The sequence below is a fragment of the Dromiciops gliroides genome, chromosome 5, assembly GCF_019393635.1.
Source record: "Dromiciops gliroides isolate mDroGli1 chromosome 5, mDroGli1.pri, whole genome shotgun sequence".
NCBI lineage: Eukaryota > Metazoa > Chordata > Mammalia > Microbiotheria > Microbiotheriidae > Dromiciops > Dromiciops gliroides.
Genome location: NC_057865.1, coordinates 39,522,270 through 39,539,711, shown reverse-complemented (window position 1 = coordinate 39,539,711; position 17,442 = coordinate 39,522,270). Strand labels below are relative to the sequence as shown.

At 43.0% G+C, this 17,442-nt stretch overlaps 1 protein-coding gene across 1 annotated transcript in view; it reads left to right on the top strand.

The window, feature by feature from the left end:
* Nucleotides 1–6,239: 6,239 nt before the first annotated feature.
* Nucleotides 6,240–17,442, top strand: part of MRPL3 (mitochondrial ribosomal protein L3) — a 36,681-nt gene continuing 25,478 nt past the window's right edge. Inside the window, exons 1-4 of the mRNA XM_043969310.1 lie at nucleotides 6,240–6,426; nucleotides 9,246–9,430; nucleotides 10,643–10,734; nucleotides 11,771–11,869. Of these exons, the coding sequence (XP_043825245.1) occupies nucleotides 6,356–6,426; nucleotides 9,246–9,430; nucleotides 10,643–10,734; nucleotides 11,771–11,869 (447 nt within the window). The 5' untranslated portion in view covers nucleotides 6,240–6,355. The remainder of the gene's footprint in view (nucleotides 6,427–9,245; nucleotides 9,431–10,642; nucleotides 10,735–11,770; nucleotides 11,870–17,442) is intronic.

Sequence of the window (17,442 nt, the reverse complement as noted above, 5' to 3'; positions counted from 1 at the left end):
AAGATCTAGAGGAATTGTCCCTGGACCCCCAGGAAGATATGCTAGGGAGCTTCTAAGAAAGAACATTGATGAAAATCACACAAAATGATTAAGGATGGATAGTAGGGGATTGGCACCAATGGAGGTAGTGATAAGGTCAGAGATTCACTAAAGTATTGAAGGATTTAATGAAATATGTATGAAGCATAGCGATACCCTGTGGCTGTAAATAGTGGAACACCACAATCTTTGGAGAATCAACACTACAAGCAATTCATGAGGCCAAACCCTTAGCCAAAAATGGCTCCCGGCCTGCATAGAAAAGACTATCAAGGATTCAAATAATGGGGCAGGATGTTTTATAAGAGTGAAAAGATGAGAATAAAAGACACACAGCCTGAGATCGCACTGTTAGCCCCGAAATATTAAAAGCCTCAAAGGAAAAACTCCAGTGCATTGAATGGCTATTATTGATGATTTATAGAAAGTTGGGGATGAGAACTGTACATGGCAGGAAACCCTGGCAAAATCATGCTCTGCCCTGATGGCCAGTGCTCTTAAACAGAGGAGATCATGGCACCACTGAAGGAGGGGAATTCCCAGGTACTTACAGTGAGGGGTGGTGCCAATCTGACCATCAGGAAAGGGTTTTCATTCCATAAATTTCAACTTGAAAGTTAGAAAATGATGGTAAAACTCCGGTACTCACCACAATACCTAAGAAGAAATAATTTGCTTCACTTGGTGAGGCACAGTAGACAGCCTGCAAACTTGGACACGAGGGAGACCTGGGTTTGAACCATCCTATACTTATTAGCTGGGTAACAATGGGGAAATAATGGAACCTCTTTGAGCTTCTATCTTTTAAGTGGTAGCTGAACTTCTATCTTGGAGTTTATTCAACTGTAATATGGAGATTAGAGCTAATGCAGCATCATGGATGAGAATGACAAGTACAGTGCCTGAAACATAATGGGTTCTTAATAAACACTTGATTGTTGGATGGAGAGCCAAGCCTGGAGTCTGGAAGAACTAGAGTCAAGTCTTGCCTCTGATATGCACTAGTTCTATGATCAAAAGCAAGTCATTTCACCTCTTGCTGTCCCCAGAAAATTTTCTAACACTATCAATTAGAGATGAACACCAGTAGATTCCCTTCATGAGAGAAATGCCAGATTTTTAAAATTATGGGCATACTAATAAATATAGGACCTATTTCACAATGTTGTAATAATAATTATATATTTGCCCTATTTGATCAGTTTTTCTTTATTACCATATATCTTTAAATCTTTATTACTGATCAGATATATCTTTATTACCAATTATATATTATATAATTGATATTATTGATCACATATGTAATATATATAACATGTATTATATTAGATGACATAGTATATATTGTACTGTCATAAATTCCATAATATATTACTATTGTGATGTCGTATTACATGATCAGTAATAAAATATATTATATAGGTTTATTAGTGAATATCGGTATCTTCTTTACTGATTATATAATACATATGATATGCTATATAATCAAAATAGATAAAATAATAAAGAATAAGGATCAAAAGAGATATATCATATAATACATCTTATATATAATATAATAAAGTTGTAGATATAGATAGATATAGATATATAGATATATCTTTTACAAACCTTAAGGGGAAAAGAAGGGGAATAAGCATTTATATTGAACCTTCTGTGTGCCAGTTACCATGCTAAAAACTTTACAATTATTATCTCATTTGATCTTCACAACAACCCTGGAAAGTAGGTGCTATGATTGCCCCTATTTTACAGTTGAGGAAACTGGGGCAAACAGGGTTAAGTGACTTGCCCAGGGTCACACAGCTAGTAAGCATCTGAGGCTGGATTAGAACTCAGGTTTTCCTGACTCCAGACAGCACCCTATCAACTGTACCACCTAGCTGCTCAAGGCCAGTCATTCATAATATTTTTTTCTTGATACTGATAAGCAGGGCAAAAGGAAAGGCTGTAAAGGGACAAAGATAGGGTCATCTCCTTTTCCCAGATGTCTAGTAACCCAAACCTTAGTCACGGTTTCCATGTTTTCCCTATTCCCTCTGCATATACAGGAGGAGTGGCCTCAGCCTCATCCTCCACCTCTCTCTCTGCAGTGCTTGACCCTGCTGACGCCCCCTTCTTGGGCTCTCTTTTCTGGGCTTTTAAGACTGTGTGGTTTCTTGGTTCTCCTAACTGCTCAATCAATCCTTTCATTCTCTGCTGGATGAATTCAAGCCACACCCCTAGCGTGAACGTGCCCCAAGGCTCTCTCCTGGATTCTCTCCGCTCATTCACTCACTAATCCCATCAATTACTACAGGTTCAATCATCTTCTTAGTGAAGGTGCCTCCAAATCTATAAATCCAGCCCAAGGCTCTCTCCTGAGTCAGTCTCACATCTGCCTATTGGACATTTTGAACTGGACGCTCCATAGGCGCCTCAAACTCAACACATTCATAAAAGAACTCACTGTCTTTCCCACCAAACCTTCTCCATTCTCGAATTTATGCATTTCTTTCAAGGGCACCATTGTTCTAGTCATGCAGGTCCATCACCCTCTCATTAGCCCCATATATCCATTCAACTGACACATCTTGTCTTTTTTACCCACATAACATCTCTGTCACACATCCCCTTCTATACACTCACACACTGCCACCTCCTTCAGGCTCTCATTACCTGGAATTTTGCCTGGAATACTGCAATAGTTCATTGATAATTGTCCTTCCTGCCCAAAATTGCTCCCCTTAACCAATCCAAACTCCACATAATTGCCAGAATGATTTTTCTAAGGAGCACTGTATAAAGTAACAGCAATATTGTTTGAAGAATAATTGTGAACAACCATGTTATTCTGAGTATTACAAATACTCAAATCAACTACAAATAAACCTATGAAGGAAGATGCTATCTACCTACAGAGAAAGAACTGATCAACAGAAATATGCATCGTATGGCTTTACATATATTTCTAAATCTGCGTCAAATGTCGGTATTCTCTAAAGGGGGGTGGGGAGGGAAGGACAGAGACAGTTCAAAACTTAAAATGTAGCAAAAATAAATTAAATTTTTAAAAAGAACATATCTTAACATATTGTTCCACTATTCAATCAACTCCGCATGCTCCCTATTATTATACTTTCATGATGAATTAAAATTCATCTTTTAATATAGATACAGCACTTCACAACCTGATCCAACCTACTTTTCAGACACATTACTCCTCTCCGTGCACACATCAGTTCAGCCAAACTGGCTATCCCACTCCTCATACACAACGTCTCCCCTCCCTTCCCTTCCTTCCCTTCCCCTCCTCATCTGTTGGCTTCCTTACTTTCAAACTGTGCTCAACTACCACCTTCTGAATGAGGCCTTTCCTGCCCTTCCCTGCCTCCACCCCCTTACTAATCCTTCCTCTTTGAGTTTTGCATATACCTCTATGTAAACGTCTGTGTGACCCTGATAAATTATTTCATCTTTCATATGCAATGTCCTATAGGAAAGGTGGGAGTGATATGCACTCCTTCCCTTTAAAGACCCATAGAATAACGTACTTAGAGCCAGAGAGGACCTGAGAAATCATTTAATCCAATCCCCTTATTTTACCAATGGGGAACCTAAGGCGCAGAGAGGCTTTAAGTGATTGGCCTGATGTAATTCAGGAGCTCACAATCAAGGTGACAAAGAAAAATCCTCACACAAGCGACAAAACTACACGAGGCAGAATGTAACAAAGGCCAAAAATTATTTATAATCAAGGACAAAAACTTACCAGTCTTCATTCAAGACCAAGTAGAGGAGAAACAAGTGTTGACCAGAGCTAATGGAGATGTTTTCATGGGCGAGTTGGACCTCAAAATGAGCCTTGAGGGAAGGTTGGATCTGGACAGATGGAAGAGTGGGGAAAAGGTATTTTCAATTTAGGGAATGAACCAGGGAATTCATGAGCCATAGTGTTGTATAGAGGGTAGAGAGCTAGCTACCTGTAGAGGCAAAAAGAGCTACTTCAGGTCTTTACTCTGATATTTAACAGCTGTGTGACCCTGGGTAAGTAACTTAACCTCTGAATCACCAGGCACCTCTTTGAGACTAGAAAGGCTCAAACTGAATTGGTTGTGAATGAAAAGTAGCTTATTTTCACTTGGGAGTTTCCTAAACCATTGAAATCACAGGTTCAGTCCCTGCTGACTCAACAATCATATCCTCCCCAGGCCAGAATTCTCACTTATCAGGTCCCAATAAAGTTAGACTCTTGCCAAGTAATAGGACACAGAAAAGAAATTGGATGAAACCCAATGATTTTGAGCAGAGATTGCCCAATCTATTTGAAGCTGTTTATATAATAGAGAGGCTGGAGTCTCCTCTCAGCATCTCAGGTGCAGAACTCATTGGCTTAGATGGCATGTGTGATTTGTGCTGGGAGGGCAGCATCTGGACATTAGTTGGAGTTTCCCTCCCTCCAAACATTATTTTATTCCACTTTTTAAAGTGGGAATAAATGCCATGCCCTGTGAGGCTTCACATGTAACAAAACCACAAGGACATATCGCTGTCACGAGCCCAATAGGCTATTTTAAGTCTTTTCTCCTGGGGCTTCTCTCTCGTTTTCCAGTTACTAAGGCGGGGAGAGAGGGGTGGAGGGGGACGCGGAGGGGGAAGGGCTCATCAATTTCTTTCCTTCTGTTTCAGTTCAGCAAAACATCCGGGCAAGTTGCCATGACGATGATGCAGTTCCTAGTGGGGTCTAAATACCACAGATGGCAGATGCCAGTGCTATGCGACCCGGGGGCTCCTGGCCCCATCTCACTCGTAGGAGTCTACATTTCTTCCCGTTCCTCCCCTCACCACCCCCAAGCTAACTCTTCAGCGCTCACACAACACTTTCCAATTTGAACTCGAGTCTTGCTGACTCCAGGACCAACACTCTATCCAGTACTGTCTGGGTGATATCTCTCCAGATAGAGCAACCCTTATTGTCTTTTACTTTCACTGATTTTCACTATTATTTTTCACTAATGATTTTTTTAGAAATCGCTAGACTGGGGCGGGGGGGGGGGGCAGCTAGGCGGCGCAGTGGATAAAGCACCGGCCCTGGATTCAGGAGGACCTGAGTTCAAATCCGGCTCAGACACTTGACACTAGCTGTGTGACCCTGAGTGAGTCACTTAACCCTCATTGCCTAGTCCCCCCCCCCAAAAAAAAAAAACACAACACAACACTAAAAAAAAATCACTAGACTAATACGTTCCTTGGAGGTAGGATGGTTAGAACAAGATGGGGGGTGGGGGTGGAGGAGAGGGGTTGAACATGTTTTCCGTTGTCCCTCAAATCACACCACCTCATACATAGGCAATTTGTGCAGCTCCCCATGACAGCCCCACAGGAACCAGCCTTGCGGGGTGGGGAGGATGTCATGTCCCACAAAGAGAGACTCGACTTATATGCGTCCTTGGCACCAAGAGTCAGTGGAATGGGGGGGGGCTCTAAGCTCTCATGTTCTGGTCTACAGAGTCTAGAACCTGACTCCTGTTTCCTTTAATTTTCCAAGTTTCCCTTGGACACTAGACTGTGCATTCTCGGAGAACAGGGACCAGGTTTACTCTTTCTCCAGTTCTAGAGAACAATCGGACCTTTGGTGTCCAGGGACTGGCCAGTTGGGGCTTTAAATTTTGCCAGGGACTTTGGAGTTTCTCTCATTGGATCCTCAGAACAACTTTGTGATACCACTTTGATATCACTGCTAATCTCCCTTTTTACAATCGGGGAAATTGAGGCCAGATTAAAGAAAGTGACTTGCTCTGGGTCGCTTGGCCAGCGAGTGTCTCGGGCAGGATTGTGAGATGACAGGGTGGCACTGGAAGTTTCCTAGAGGCCCTTCCAGGTTTGGAGCTTTAAGTTTATAGTTCTTAATCTGAGGACGTGGGTTCAAATCCCAGCCTGGGCAAAGCCAGTCACTCCCCCTTCTAGCCCCAGTTTCTTCATCTGTAACAATGGGGCTACTTAGACTAGAAGACCTGGGTTCAGCTCCGCCCCTAGGGGGGTGCGGGCCCAGACACCACTATTCAGGCTTTAGAGGCGAGGAGGACACCCCCCTCCTCCTCCACCCTCATCAGTCCCCTAGAGAGCCTGAGGGGGAGGAGTTCTTGATACCACGTGGGCGGGGAACTGCGGCTTCCGGGAACTGTTTCCGGCCGGAAAGCTTTTTCCGAAGGACCGGAAGGAGGGGGGGCGCGGGCATCGCCGGTTCCGGTGCTGATCTGCCCCGGGAGAGGAAGAGGAAAACGCCGCAGCGCGCGTTGAGCTTAGGGCGTCTCGGGAGCACGCGCCTCCCCGCGCCATGGCGGGCTGGAGGCTGCTGGCCCGCGCGGCCGAGGGGCTGTGGGCCCGGGGCGGCGGCGGGGTCTGCGGGTACGTGGGCCTCGGGACCGGGGACCTGGGATGGGGGGGCGGCGCGGGGAGCCCGAGCTGCGCGGCCGGGCCCGGGACCGAGCCGCTGTCAGCCCCTCTCCCACCTGGGACGGGGGAGGGGCCCGTGCAGGGAGGAGGGAGGGGAGGGGAAGGGTCTTGTTCAAGGTCACACCGGGAGCGCTGCAGGTCACGTCCCCAGCCGGAATGAAGGTCCTCCGGGCAGCGGCCGCCCCGCAGGCGCCTAATAAGTGCTTCACTGACAGTAACCAAGTGGCGATCGGTAACTAAGCCAGCATCTATTGAGCACCCATGATGTACTGGGCAGGATGCCAAGCTTTGGGAATGCAAACTCAGCCAGCATTTATTGAGCGCCCACGACGTGCCGACGCTGTGCTGAGCTTTGGGGGCTACTGAGATAGAGAATCAGATAATCCCTTTCGTAAGGAGTTTACATGGCGGGAGGGAGAGATTGAGACAACTCTCGTAGAGTGGCCCCTTAAAACTGCACTAAGACTTTTGGGACTCAGAAAAATAAAGTCGGGGGATGGGGGGCCCCCCTTCGAGAAGCCAAACCCTCGACCCCCAGATGTAGCATTTTCCCCCATAGGCCGTGGTTCATCCGGAGGGTTAGAGCTGTGCTGATCAAGGGGCCGGGTTCCCACTGGACTCCCAGCTTTGGGTCAGCGTGCCAGAGGGAGGGCGAGGGGCATCTTGCATCAAGGACATTTGAACTCAGCACATCCCCTTTACACAGCTTAGGCATTACTCAGAGTGCATTTGGGATGGTAGTCCACGAAATTATCTCCGTATAAAGGAAAACGCTGTTCATTTAGGGATGATTTGGGTCCATATGAGAACAAGGATTTCTTCCTAGTGGGTTGATACTTTGTTACTTCATCCAAAACTTAAGGAAACTAATGTCATCTGTATGAATACTCCCCCCCCCCCCACCACCTCCTTACTTTAGGACAGAGGTGTCTGACAGTAACTCCTGAGTATTAACCAGATTAAAACATAATGGGGAAATATTTAACAAAAGAAATAAAAATACAGTATATTATAACCAGAAATAAAGTTGATTAATATGTGATTTTCTAGGTTAATTGTGGCCTGCAGGGATCTTTATCTAGTGGTCAAGTCTTATGGTGAACCTCTCTGAATTTTAGCTAGATTGATCTCCAAGCCTTCATTTCACTTTCATTCTGCTCATAGGGCTATCATCAGAGTTCAGTCCAATACAACCTCTGACCTAGACTACCGCAGTAGTCTACTCCTAAGTGGTCTCCCTACTTCCAGTCTTCTCTTTCCAATCAATCCTTCACAGAATCGCCAAATTGATATTCTCAAAGCAGTGGTCTGGTGCTAGCATTCCCTGCTCAAGAAGTCTGTGTCTTTCTTGCCTCTAAGAATAAATGCACACTTCTCCATTTGACCCTTTATTATCTGGATCCAACTTTTTTTGTTTTTTTAACTTATTTATTTATTTTTATTCATTTTATTGATTGATTGATTGATTGGATTTCTTTATTTATTTTGCTCGGGGCAAGGAGAGTTAAGTGACTTGCCCAGAGTCACACAGCTAGTAAGTGTCAAGTGTCTGAGGCCGGATTTGAACTCTGGTCCTCCTGAATCCAGGGCTGGTGTTTTATCCTCTGCACCCCAGCGTACTCTTTTTACACCTATTTTGCATGATCCCTTTCATATACTCTCAATTCCACCCAAAAGGGCCTATTGTTGATTCCTTAACATGCCATTGCATCTCCCACCTCTGGATTTGCACAGGCTTCTCCCCTCCTCAGAATGCTCTCCCTCTGCACATCTTGTAACCCCAAGTTCCCAAAGTGATATTCCTAAAGTACTCATCGCTGATGTTCAAGGAGTTCTAGGGGCTCCTCATTGATTGCTTTTAGGATAAAATATGAGCTCCTCTTTTCAATATTTAAAACCCTTCACAATCTGGGCCCAGCTTCTTTCCAGGCTGATGACACCTTCCTTCCTGTCATAGGCTGCACTTCATCAAACTGGCCACCTTGAGCTTCCTCCCACCTCCATGCCTTTGCCCAAGCTATTCACCCTACCTGGAATGCTCTCTTGACCTCTTTCCACCACTCCTGGCTCTCATGGAGGCTCATCTGAATACAGCCTCCTTCAGAAAGTCACAGAATTAGCATATTGAGACTTCCTTCAAAAGACTAAAACTGTGCATTCTTTTTATGTCTTCTGCTTGCTTATCTGAACATTATCTCCCCCTAGTACTGGGGTTCTTAACTGGTATCCATGAACTTAATATTTTTCTAACTATTTCAGTGTAATTGGTTTCTTTTGTAATTTAGTGCATTTCATGCGTTGAACATAATTCTGAGGAGTCCATAGGCTTTCCCAGACTTCTAGAGGGGTCCTCAACAAAGAAAAGGTTTAAGAACTCTTACAGCCGAATAGAATGTGAACTGCTGTAGGGCAGAGACTCTCACTTTTGTATGTGTAGCCCTGGTTCCTGGAAGATGCCTTATTAATGTTTAATCAGTTGAATCAAGTTGACTGGATGTGCCGGAGCTGTGAGAAATCAGGATTGCCTGAGATGAGACATCCAGTTAGCACTTTAGTAGAGTTCAGTAGAGCCCTTCAGAATAAAAATATAGAATGTTTGTAGGAGGGCTTTGGATTAAAAAAAAAAAAAAGAAAAAAGCGACTTTTCAGTTCTTATAGCTTTGGTTCCTTCTTTAGTCATCATCAGCTTCGGCATCATTATCATCAGTGACAGTGCTCCTCTGTGCCAGATGAGAAGGAATGATCTGACATGTTTTCTTTTACCTTGACAGGTCGCACTTCAACCTTATTGTGAGAAGCACCCATGGGGCCGGTGTGACCTGGTGGCATGAACATCTGTCTGAAGAAAATTACGAGTTTCTTAAAGAGCTGACTGCTCAAGAGTATGAGGCCCAAACAGCAAGTAAACTGTGTCCCCTGAAAGATGAGCCGTGGCCCATACATCCTTGGGAGCCAGGTACTTGGCTTATTTGCTTGAAGATTTTACTTTGAGGCTCTGGTCACATTTTTTAGTCAAATATACACATTTCTATCCTCATATTTCCAATCTTCTGGTATAATAAAGTCTATCTGGGGGATGAATAAATGGTTGTTTAATTATATTTGAGGTTTGGGTTAAGCCATCTTAAACTTCTAGCTAGAAGGTTTGCCTGTCATTGAAAAGTAGTTCCCTACTAATGAGTTTTTGAGCGACTTCTCATATTCCAGAGTTGTACTGTGTGAGAAGAGAGGAGCATTTTGCTTAGGTGTTCAAAACTAGGCTCAATTTCAAAAAAATTACTTAAAAGAATTAAAGAAGATGACAAGGAGGAAGAGGCCCAAGTTATGTGTTACATAGAGCACTGATGTCCATGGGATGTTTCAGTATATGTGGCGTGCCACAGATTCTGCTCTTGTGGTCTGGTAGAGGGCTGGCTCTGAGTTCCTCCAAGTGCTTCAGTGAAATAGGCCTTCTTTGTGGGCTTTCTACTGTGGCATTTGTATTGTACAGTGATCAGAGAGGCTAAGTGTGGCTTCTTAAGAGTTCGTGCAGCACAATCTTAGTTGTGGGGACATGATTTGGCAAATTTTCACTGTCTGGACTCTCCCAAGAGCCTTAGTTTTGTTCCTTTTTGGGACTTGACTCCAGGAATATCTGGTCAATCCCTTGAAGGTAGATGAATATTGCAAAGCATAAAAGTAGCTTTAATGCTTCCAAAACTACTGTGTTTGAGCAGTCAGTTCTAGGTTGGTTTGTATAAATTCCTGTACTGTTGTGTATAGTTCCTACATATCTGTTACCAGTAGCTTTGTTTCATCCATGTATTCAATATTTATATGTTTAAATAATAAATATTTGATGTGTAGCTGGTGGGATAGTACACAGAGCACTGGGCCTGGAGTCAGGGAGACCTGAGTTCAAATCCATCCTCAGACACTTACTACCTGTGTAGCCCTGGGCAAGTCACTTAACCTTTTGCCTCAATTTCCTCATCTATAAAATGGGGAAAATAACAGGACCTCCTTCCCTCTTAGGGGTCTTACTTAGCACAGTGCTAGCCCACAGTGAAGACCAGAGAAATGTTATATAATATTTGTGTTGAAGCCATGTTATTTCAGAAGAAAAATGATTTTAAGGTTGTGTTGCAAAGTGTTGGAATCTTTGTGTGTGTGTTTTTTTAATATCTAGGTTCCTCAAGAGTTGGTCTTATTGCAGCTAAATTGGGCATGATGCCTTTATGGACCAAGGATGGTAAAAAACACGCTGTCACGTTACTTCAGGTAATAAATGGAAAGTAGAATGGGTCCCAACAGGTGTCAAATTACTTATGTCTAATGATTATGGAAAGACTATGTAAACTGTCACTGGTCATAAATAAAATTATTTGCCAGTGTCCTACATAAGACTAGAACATTTTAGAAGGAAAAGAAATTGGAGGGGTGGGACAGATGTCCAGGCCTAGAATTTCATCAGTTGAAGGAGCCTCCAGTGAGGGTACTCCTTAAAACAGTGCAAATTGGTAACTGTTGTGCAACTTATAGTCTTGGGAAGTTACTTAGGACAAGGACTCGAACCCAGGTCACACTTACTTCGAGGTCAGCCTCCTCAGACCAGATAACTGTGGCATTAGTCTGTTAAGGAGCTCAGGGTTCAGATTAGTTACTTTAACGGATCTTAATAATGGTTTCTAAAATTTTGCCAGGGATCTGTGTCAAGCTCACTGATCTCTATGATTTGTATTGATCTAGAACAAAAAAGAACTTAACTTGGTTTAGGTCCTAGCTTCTTAAACTGTGGGTTGAGACCCCATATGGGGTCGAGTAGGTGAATGTGGCAGGGGTTGGGGGGTGTCAAGAAAAATCTGGCAACAGTAAAAGGCTATGTATACCTATTTTAAATGCCTACATACATAAGAATTTCCAGTGAAAAGGGGTCGTTGGTGGACAGAGTTTAAGAGGCCCTGCTCTAGCTCACATCAAGCTAACGGACAGACTTGATTGACCCTGCTCTGTGGATTGCAGATTGTCCTGATGCAGAAGAGAACCTTCGTCCATCCACTGAAATTTTGCTTTACTTCTGTTTACTTCACCGTGCGAGGCCGTCTTGAACTAGGGGCCTCCTGCTTTCTCCTTCCAGCTCCCTAGCTCCATGATTAGAGCAACCAGATGAGAGAGCTCCTGGTCAGACAGTGGTGGAAGTTCAGTTTTTACTTAATTTAGCAAACATGCATAGATGTAGTTTAAGTGTTACACAAGTGACGCCATTTAAATGGAATTCTGCATTTTAACCTTTCGCTGACTTGGGTCTCTCCTTAAGGTACAAGACTGTCATGTCCTAAAATATACTCCAAAGGAAGAGTGTGAGGGGAATCGAGGAACCCTAATAGTCGGAGGAAGAAATGTATCACAGTTCTCTGTAAGTCACTATTTGGAAGAGTGAGTAGTTACGTAGGAATTATTTTGTGTCTTAAAGCTATAGTGCTACAAGTTATTTCCTGGTCCGTGAGCAAATTATTTAAATTTCTGTGTCTTAGTCTATGTGAAAAATCATAATATTTTCCAGAAGGAACAAATTCTGCTGACAATTATTAGACATATTTAGTGTATTTAGCTTGGGCTTCTAAAAAAATTTAATTATGAATCTAAATATTTTTTAAAAAATAAGTCTTCAGATAGAATGCTGATATGACAGTTCTGAGCTTTTGAATTTCTATTTTAAGATTATATCACATCTCTTTATTCCTAGAAATAAACAGCTCCTCCATATCCCCATTTTTCCTTAACGAGATCTCAGAAAGTAGATGTATTATCTTCATGTGGCTGAGATATTTTTCTTTAACTGCAAATTATTTGTAAGCAGACAATAAGCTTAGAGTATAATGTGTACCACCTACTTTAATATCAACTGACATTTTCTCTAATAAAGCCCAGAAGAGCAGTGGCCCATTGGGTTCCTTTTCATTTGACCAGTCCTGTGTACGCCATGCACACAACCACTTAATCAGTTGTGCCGACTGCTGGGAGTACAAAGAGAAGTGAAAGAGCCTGCTGTGGAGCAATAGATAATGTCCAAAGTCAATGTGAGCTAAGTTTGGGGGGCAGCCCTAGAAGCTGGGGCCATCGGCAAAGTCTTCCTATGAAAGGTGGGACTCCGGCGGAGCTTAGGAGGAATTTTTGGAGTCAACAGGATTCATGAAAGGAAAATCACTTTGGCCGCTGCAGGGAAGATAGATTGGGGAGGGGAGGAGCAGGGGGCCAGGTAGGACGCTGTCATGGTGCACTGGGTGGTAAGGCTTGAGTCCTTGAAGTAGAGGGGAAACCTTGAAGTAGGGCAGGAAACCAAAGATGTAGTAGAGGCAGAAGCAGCATGATTTGGCAGCTGATTAGATATAGAGGCTGGGGAGTGTGAGAAGTAGAGGTCAGTGCCAGGAGGGTGGGCACCGGAGTGCCTGGAAAGACAGCAGGGCCCTAGAGAGAAGTCAAGTGTGCAGAAGCAGAGAAGATTGAGGGAGGGGGAGAGAGGCTCACAAACATTTGTCATCTTGAAGTTAAGGTGCCCTTAAGGATCATTTGCTTTTAATCCTGGGCCCCCTATGGCTTCTGTGCCCTTTAGCAGTCAAATGTTCTATGGATATTTGCATTTCTTCTTTGAGTTTTCCAAGTTCGTTGTAATTTGATTGGTTACTACAGAGAAGGGGAAACTGAAAAACAAAAAATTTATGTAGCCAAGAATGGAAATTCATGTGTATTGAAATTGCAGTGGAGAATTGTACTGTTGAAGATCTTTTGTTGATTTTTAAAAGTAGTGATGATGGTATCTCCTGATAAAAAGGACAAATCCATTTTGGGGAAACTGAATCATTCTTTGAGGCTGGTTCAGCAGTAGCAGTGCTGGGGGCAGCGTGGTGCATTTGAGACTGTTACATTAAAGTTCAGACCCAGGTTCCAATGCCTGCACTTAGCTTTGTAACTGTGGGCAGATGTCTTTCTGAGCTTCTTTCCTCATCTCTGAAATGTTAGTGAGGCTGTTCTTCAGCATATTTGCATTGTTCAGACTGCAGAGCTCTCTTGCCCCCCAGCCTCCGACTGGCAAGGTGGGATTGTGTATAAAATGTTCTTTCTTTTATAGCACACGTCTCTCTTTACATGCCCATGGAAGTGTGTGCCCTTGGTACTTTCTCTCCTGTCGCTCTCCTCCAGATTCTCTGTATTCTGCTTCTGGCCTCATAATTCAGCTGCAAGTGCCCCCTTCATCTGCTAGTCTCCGGGTCTCGTGGCCTGTGCTCGGTCTGTCCGTCTTGGCCTCTCTGTGGCCCATGACCCTGTCAGTCACCCTTTTCTCCTCGATATGTTCTCCCCTGGTCTTCGGCCTCATGTCTCTCTCATTCCCCCTCCCCAACCTAACCCATTCTCAGCCTCCAGGGGAAGCAACCTGAAGCTCGGCTCTCAGCATGCCTCCCACCCTCCTCAGGCACCTCCTGGATCAAATGGAAGTGCGGCTCCTCACCCAGGACTCTCCATCGAGGGCACTGCCCCGCCCCCCCCCCCCCCCCCCCCCCCCCGCTGGGCACTCTCTGCCCTCTCACTGCTTTCTTAGCTTTCCCAGCTTCCTTCAAGACTTGGCCACTTCTGCTACCTTCCACTGGCCTCTCTTTCTGGCTCTCCTAGGTCCTAGTGCCTTCCCCTCTCAGATGAGCTCAATGTGCACCTCTTCATTTACCTGTTCTCTTCACTGGACGGGACGTTCTTTGAGGGCAGGGACTGTCTGCCTTCTGAGGCAGCTACAGGATATGATGCATAGCACTGGCCCTCAGATGCTCGCTGGCTGTGTGACCCTGGGCAAGTCACTTGATCTCTCCCAGCCTTCATTTCCTCCTCTGTAAGATGGGCGTGATGATAGCACCTGCCTCTTGGTTTGTATTGAGGATCAAATGAGAGAACATAAAGCACATTGTGAACCCTAATGCAGAACCTTTGTAAATGGCAGCTGTTGTCATTGCTGCTGTTCCCATTAGGACCCAGAGGGATAGCACAGAGATCTCCTCCCCGCCCTGAGTTTCCCGCCCTGGTCACTTAGCCATTTTTATTTGGGGAGCAGGAGGGAGGGGGGGTGCATAGGGCAATGAGGGTTAAGTGACTTGCCCAGGGTCACACAGCTAGTAAGTGTTAAGTGTCTGAAGCCAGATTTGAACCCAGGTCCTCCTGAATCCAGGGCTGGTGCTCTATCCACTGCGCCACCTAGCTGCCCCCAGTACTTCTGTATCTTGTGGGGATCAGCAAGTCACTCGGACTATTCACCTGTTTTCCTTTGCTCATGCTGTCGAACCATCCAGTCTCCTTTTCCGATGACACATCTCCTCATTGATAGCCTTATGCCACCTGGGGAGTCAGCCGCCATGTCTGCAGTGCTTTTGTCCGCTGTCTTGTGAGTCACCTTCAGTTTTGAGATTTGCCAGTCATACCTTATCCTTTTTGTAATGATCCATCTCATCCTCAGGACAGGGTAACCTCCACATTTGGACCAGAACACCTCTGGCTCAATCTGCTTTTCAAAGTAGAAATTGCATTTAAGACAAAGTTGGGAACAAGACCAAGTATAGACTAAAAAGATCTTTGCCAGAGATCTTGCAAAAGCAGTCTTAAACATTAGAAACCACTTTGCACACATCCGAGGGAAAATAATATACCAGCAGAATGGGAAGAGCATGGCTAATAATTATGGCAGCATTTTTCTCTCCCAAAGCAAGACAGAGAACATCAATAATTGGTGACCAGTGAACAGATTTTCTTACCTTTTTAGAATCTTTTCTAGAATTATTCACCCCATTGATTAAAAGATTCAAAAAATATAAGATCTCTATTTTTTCGCTAATTGCAAAGACATTTGACTCAACAGAGCAAAATGCAGCCTTAGAGACTCTCTTCCAATAAGGGGCCTCTTGCTTAAGTACATACAAGACTCTAATAATTACAGCCCAAAAGATATAATTTTGTTCACCAATCTTCTGGTAATTAATGTCAACTGAGGTAGAAAACAGGAAGTTGTATGTTATCAGAGATAATCTTTACTGGAAAGAAGATCTTGCACAAGGTCCAAATAGAAGAGGAGTTCCCCATAGATTGCAACAGAAACGATAATGATAGATAATATTGTATTCCCAAGTCCTAGTCAATATTTAAAGAATGTTCGGCTAAATAAGAGAATAATCTGGGGAGTCTGCTTGTGTAGCCATGATTTTTAGCTTGTATAAATATTAATATTTAACTACCTAAATTTAGTAAGGGGCAGCTACATGGCTCAATGGATTGTGTGCCAGGCCTGGGCTTAGGAAGCCCGATCTTCCTTAACTCAAATCTGGCCTCAGATACTTCGTGAGCTATGTGACCCTGGGGCAGTCCCTTCACCCTGTTTGCCTCAGTTTCCTCATCTCGAAAATGAGCTGCAGAAGGAAATGGCAAACCACTCCAGTATCTGCCAAGAAAACCCTAAATGGGGTCAAACACAACTGGAACAACCAAAGAACAAAAAATTCAGTAAGCTTGTACACATCTGGTTGAGATGAGTCTCAAAGCACTTGATTCTGTGGTTTGACCAGATAGTGACCTTTGATTTGATGTGAGGAGCTAGTCTGTTTTTTTTAATCACCCTGTTTTATTAGTACTGAGGGAAAATATATTACAGTGTGAGAGTATAGCTCCAAAGATGAGTCTCTTCAAATGACTGTCTTTATAATGATAAGAAAATAGGTCTTATGCACTTCTTTTCTGGAGAAGAGAGTGGTCTTTTTTTTTTTTTAAAGAAAATCATCATTAGCCCACTTGCTCTTTATGTGAGGACTACAGCATGAAATAGTAATTGAAAAATAAAAACTAGGAGTATAAAATATTTAAGCATTTAAAAATAACTTTGTCAAGACTGCATGTTATTTTTCTTGGGCTAGAGATTTTTTTTTATTTGAAAAATTCATGCCTGTAATAATTGAAACTAAATTCAGTTACTTTTTTGGCTTACTTTTGCAATATTAAAAATACAACCTTAAGAAGTACATAGTGTCTACAATAAAGGACCTTCCATGGCTTAAAATTAATGTAAATCATTTCATCTTAGGAACAGAGAAGTGTTTCCACTATGAAAAAAGATAATTGCAGAAAACTTAGTAGGTGGTAGAAGCAACCTCCTTATAGATAGAATTATCCAAGTGTTAACATGCTGTCAGTCTCCCTTAAGCTACCTTTTGAGAGTATGCATTTGGTTGTTTAAAAAACAAACCCAAACCTTCCGTTGTAATATTGCTGTTATCTCTTCCCGGCTTAATGTATTTAGTTTTCATTTGACTGATAACCATTTTTATCTTAGAAGTTTTGTTCATAAAATACAACTTTTGAAGTATGTTGCTGTTTCATTAAAGATAAAGAACTAATAAATTATTTTGTTTCTTCTATCATATTTTTTCTGTATGAAAGTGATTGGGCTTAGGCTTTATCATGTTTATTGTTAAATATAAAAATAGCTTCAGGGTATATTTAAAGGCTAATACTTTAAAACCATAATATTCATAAAATAGCATCCTTGTTTAATTGTCACATGGAACTGTTCTATTGTCAAAATGAGTTTTATGTTCTCTCCTGAAAGTTAAGAGACTGTTTCCAATGGATCTGATCAGAAAGGAAATTCAGAGATCTTGTTTTGCTGGTGATAGTTTCCTGTCCATGTTTGTCTTTTGTTATGAAAATATAGCATGACAGAGGTTATTGGTAAGGTGCAGACAGACCTTATAAAAATAGGAGAGAGCTGTGCTAGTTTTTTATGATGAGGACACATATAGAAGGTAGGTGATCCATGGGGAATCCTTTAGAATGGCTGGAGTAAATTAGTCTTCCTCCATCCCTTGGAGAATAAGGAGCTGTTAATCAGAAGGCCCTTAATAAATGATCTGGAATTCCCATGACTATGAAATTGGAAGTTCTTAAGCTTTTAAGGACGATCCA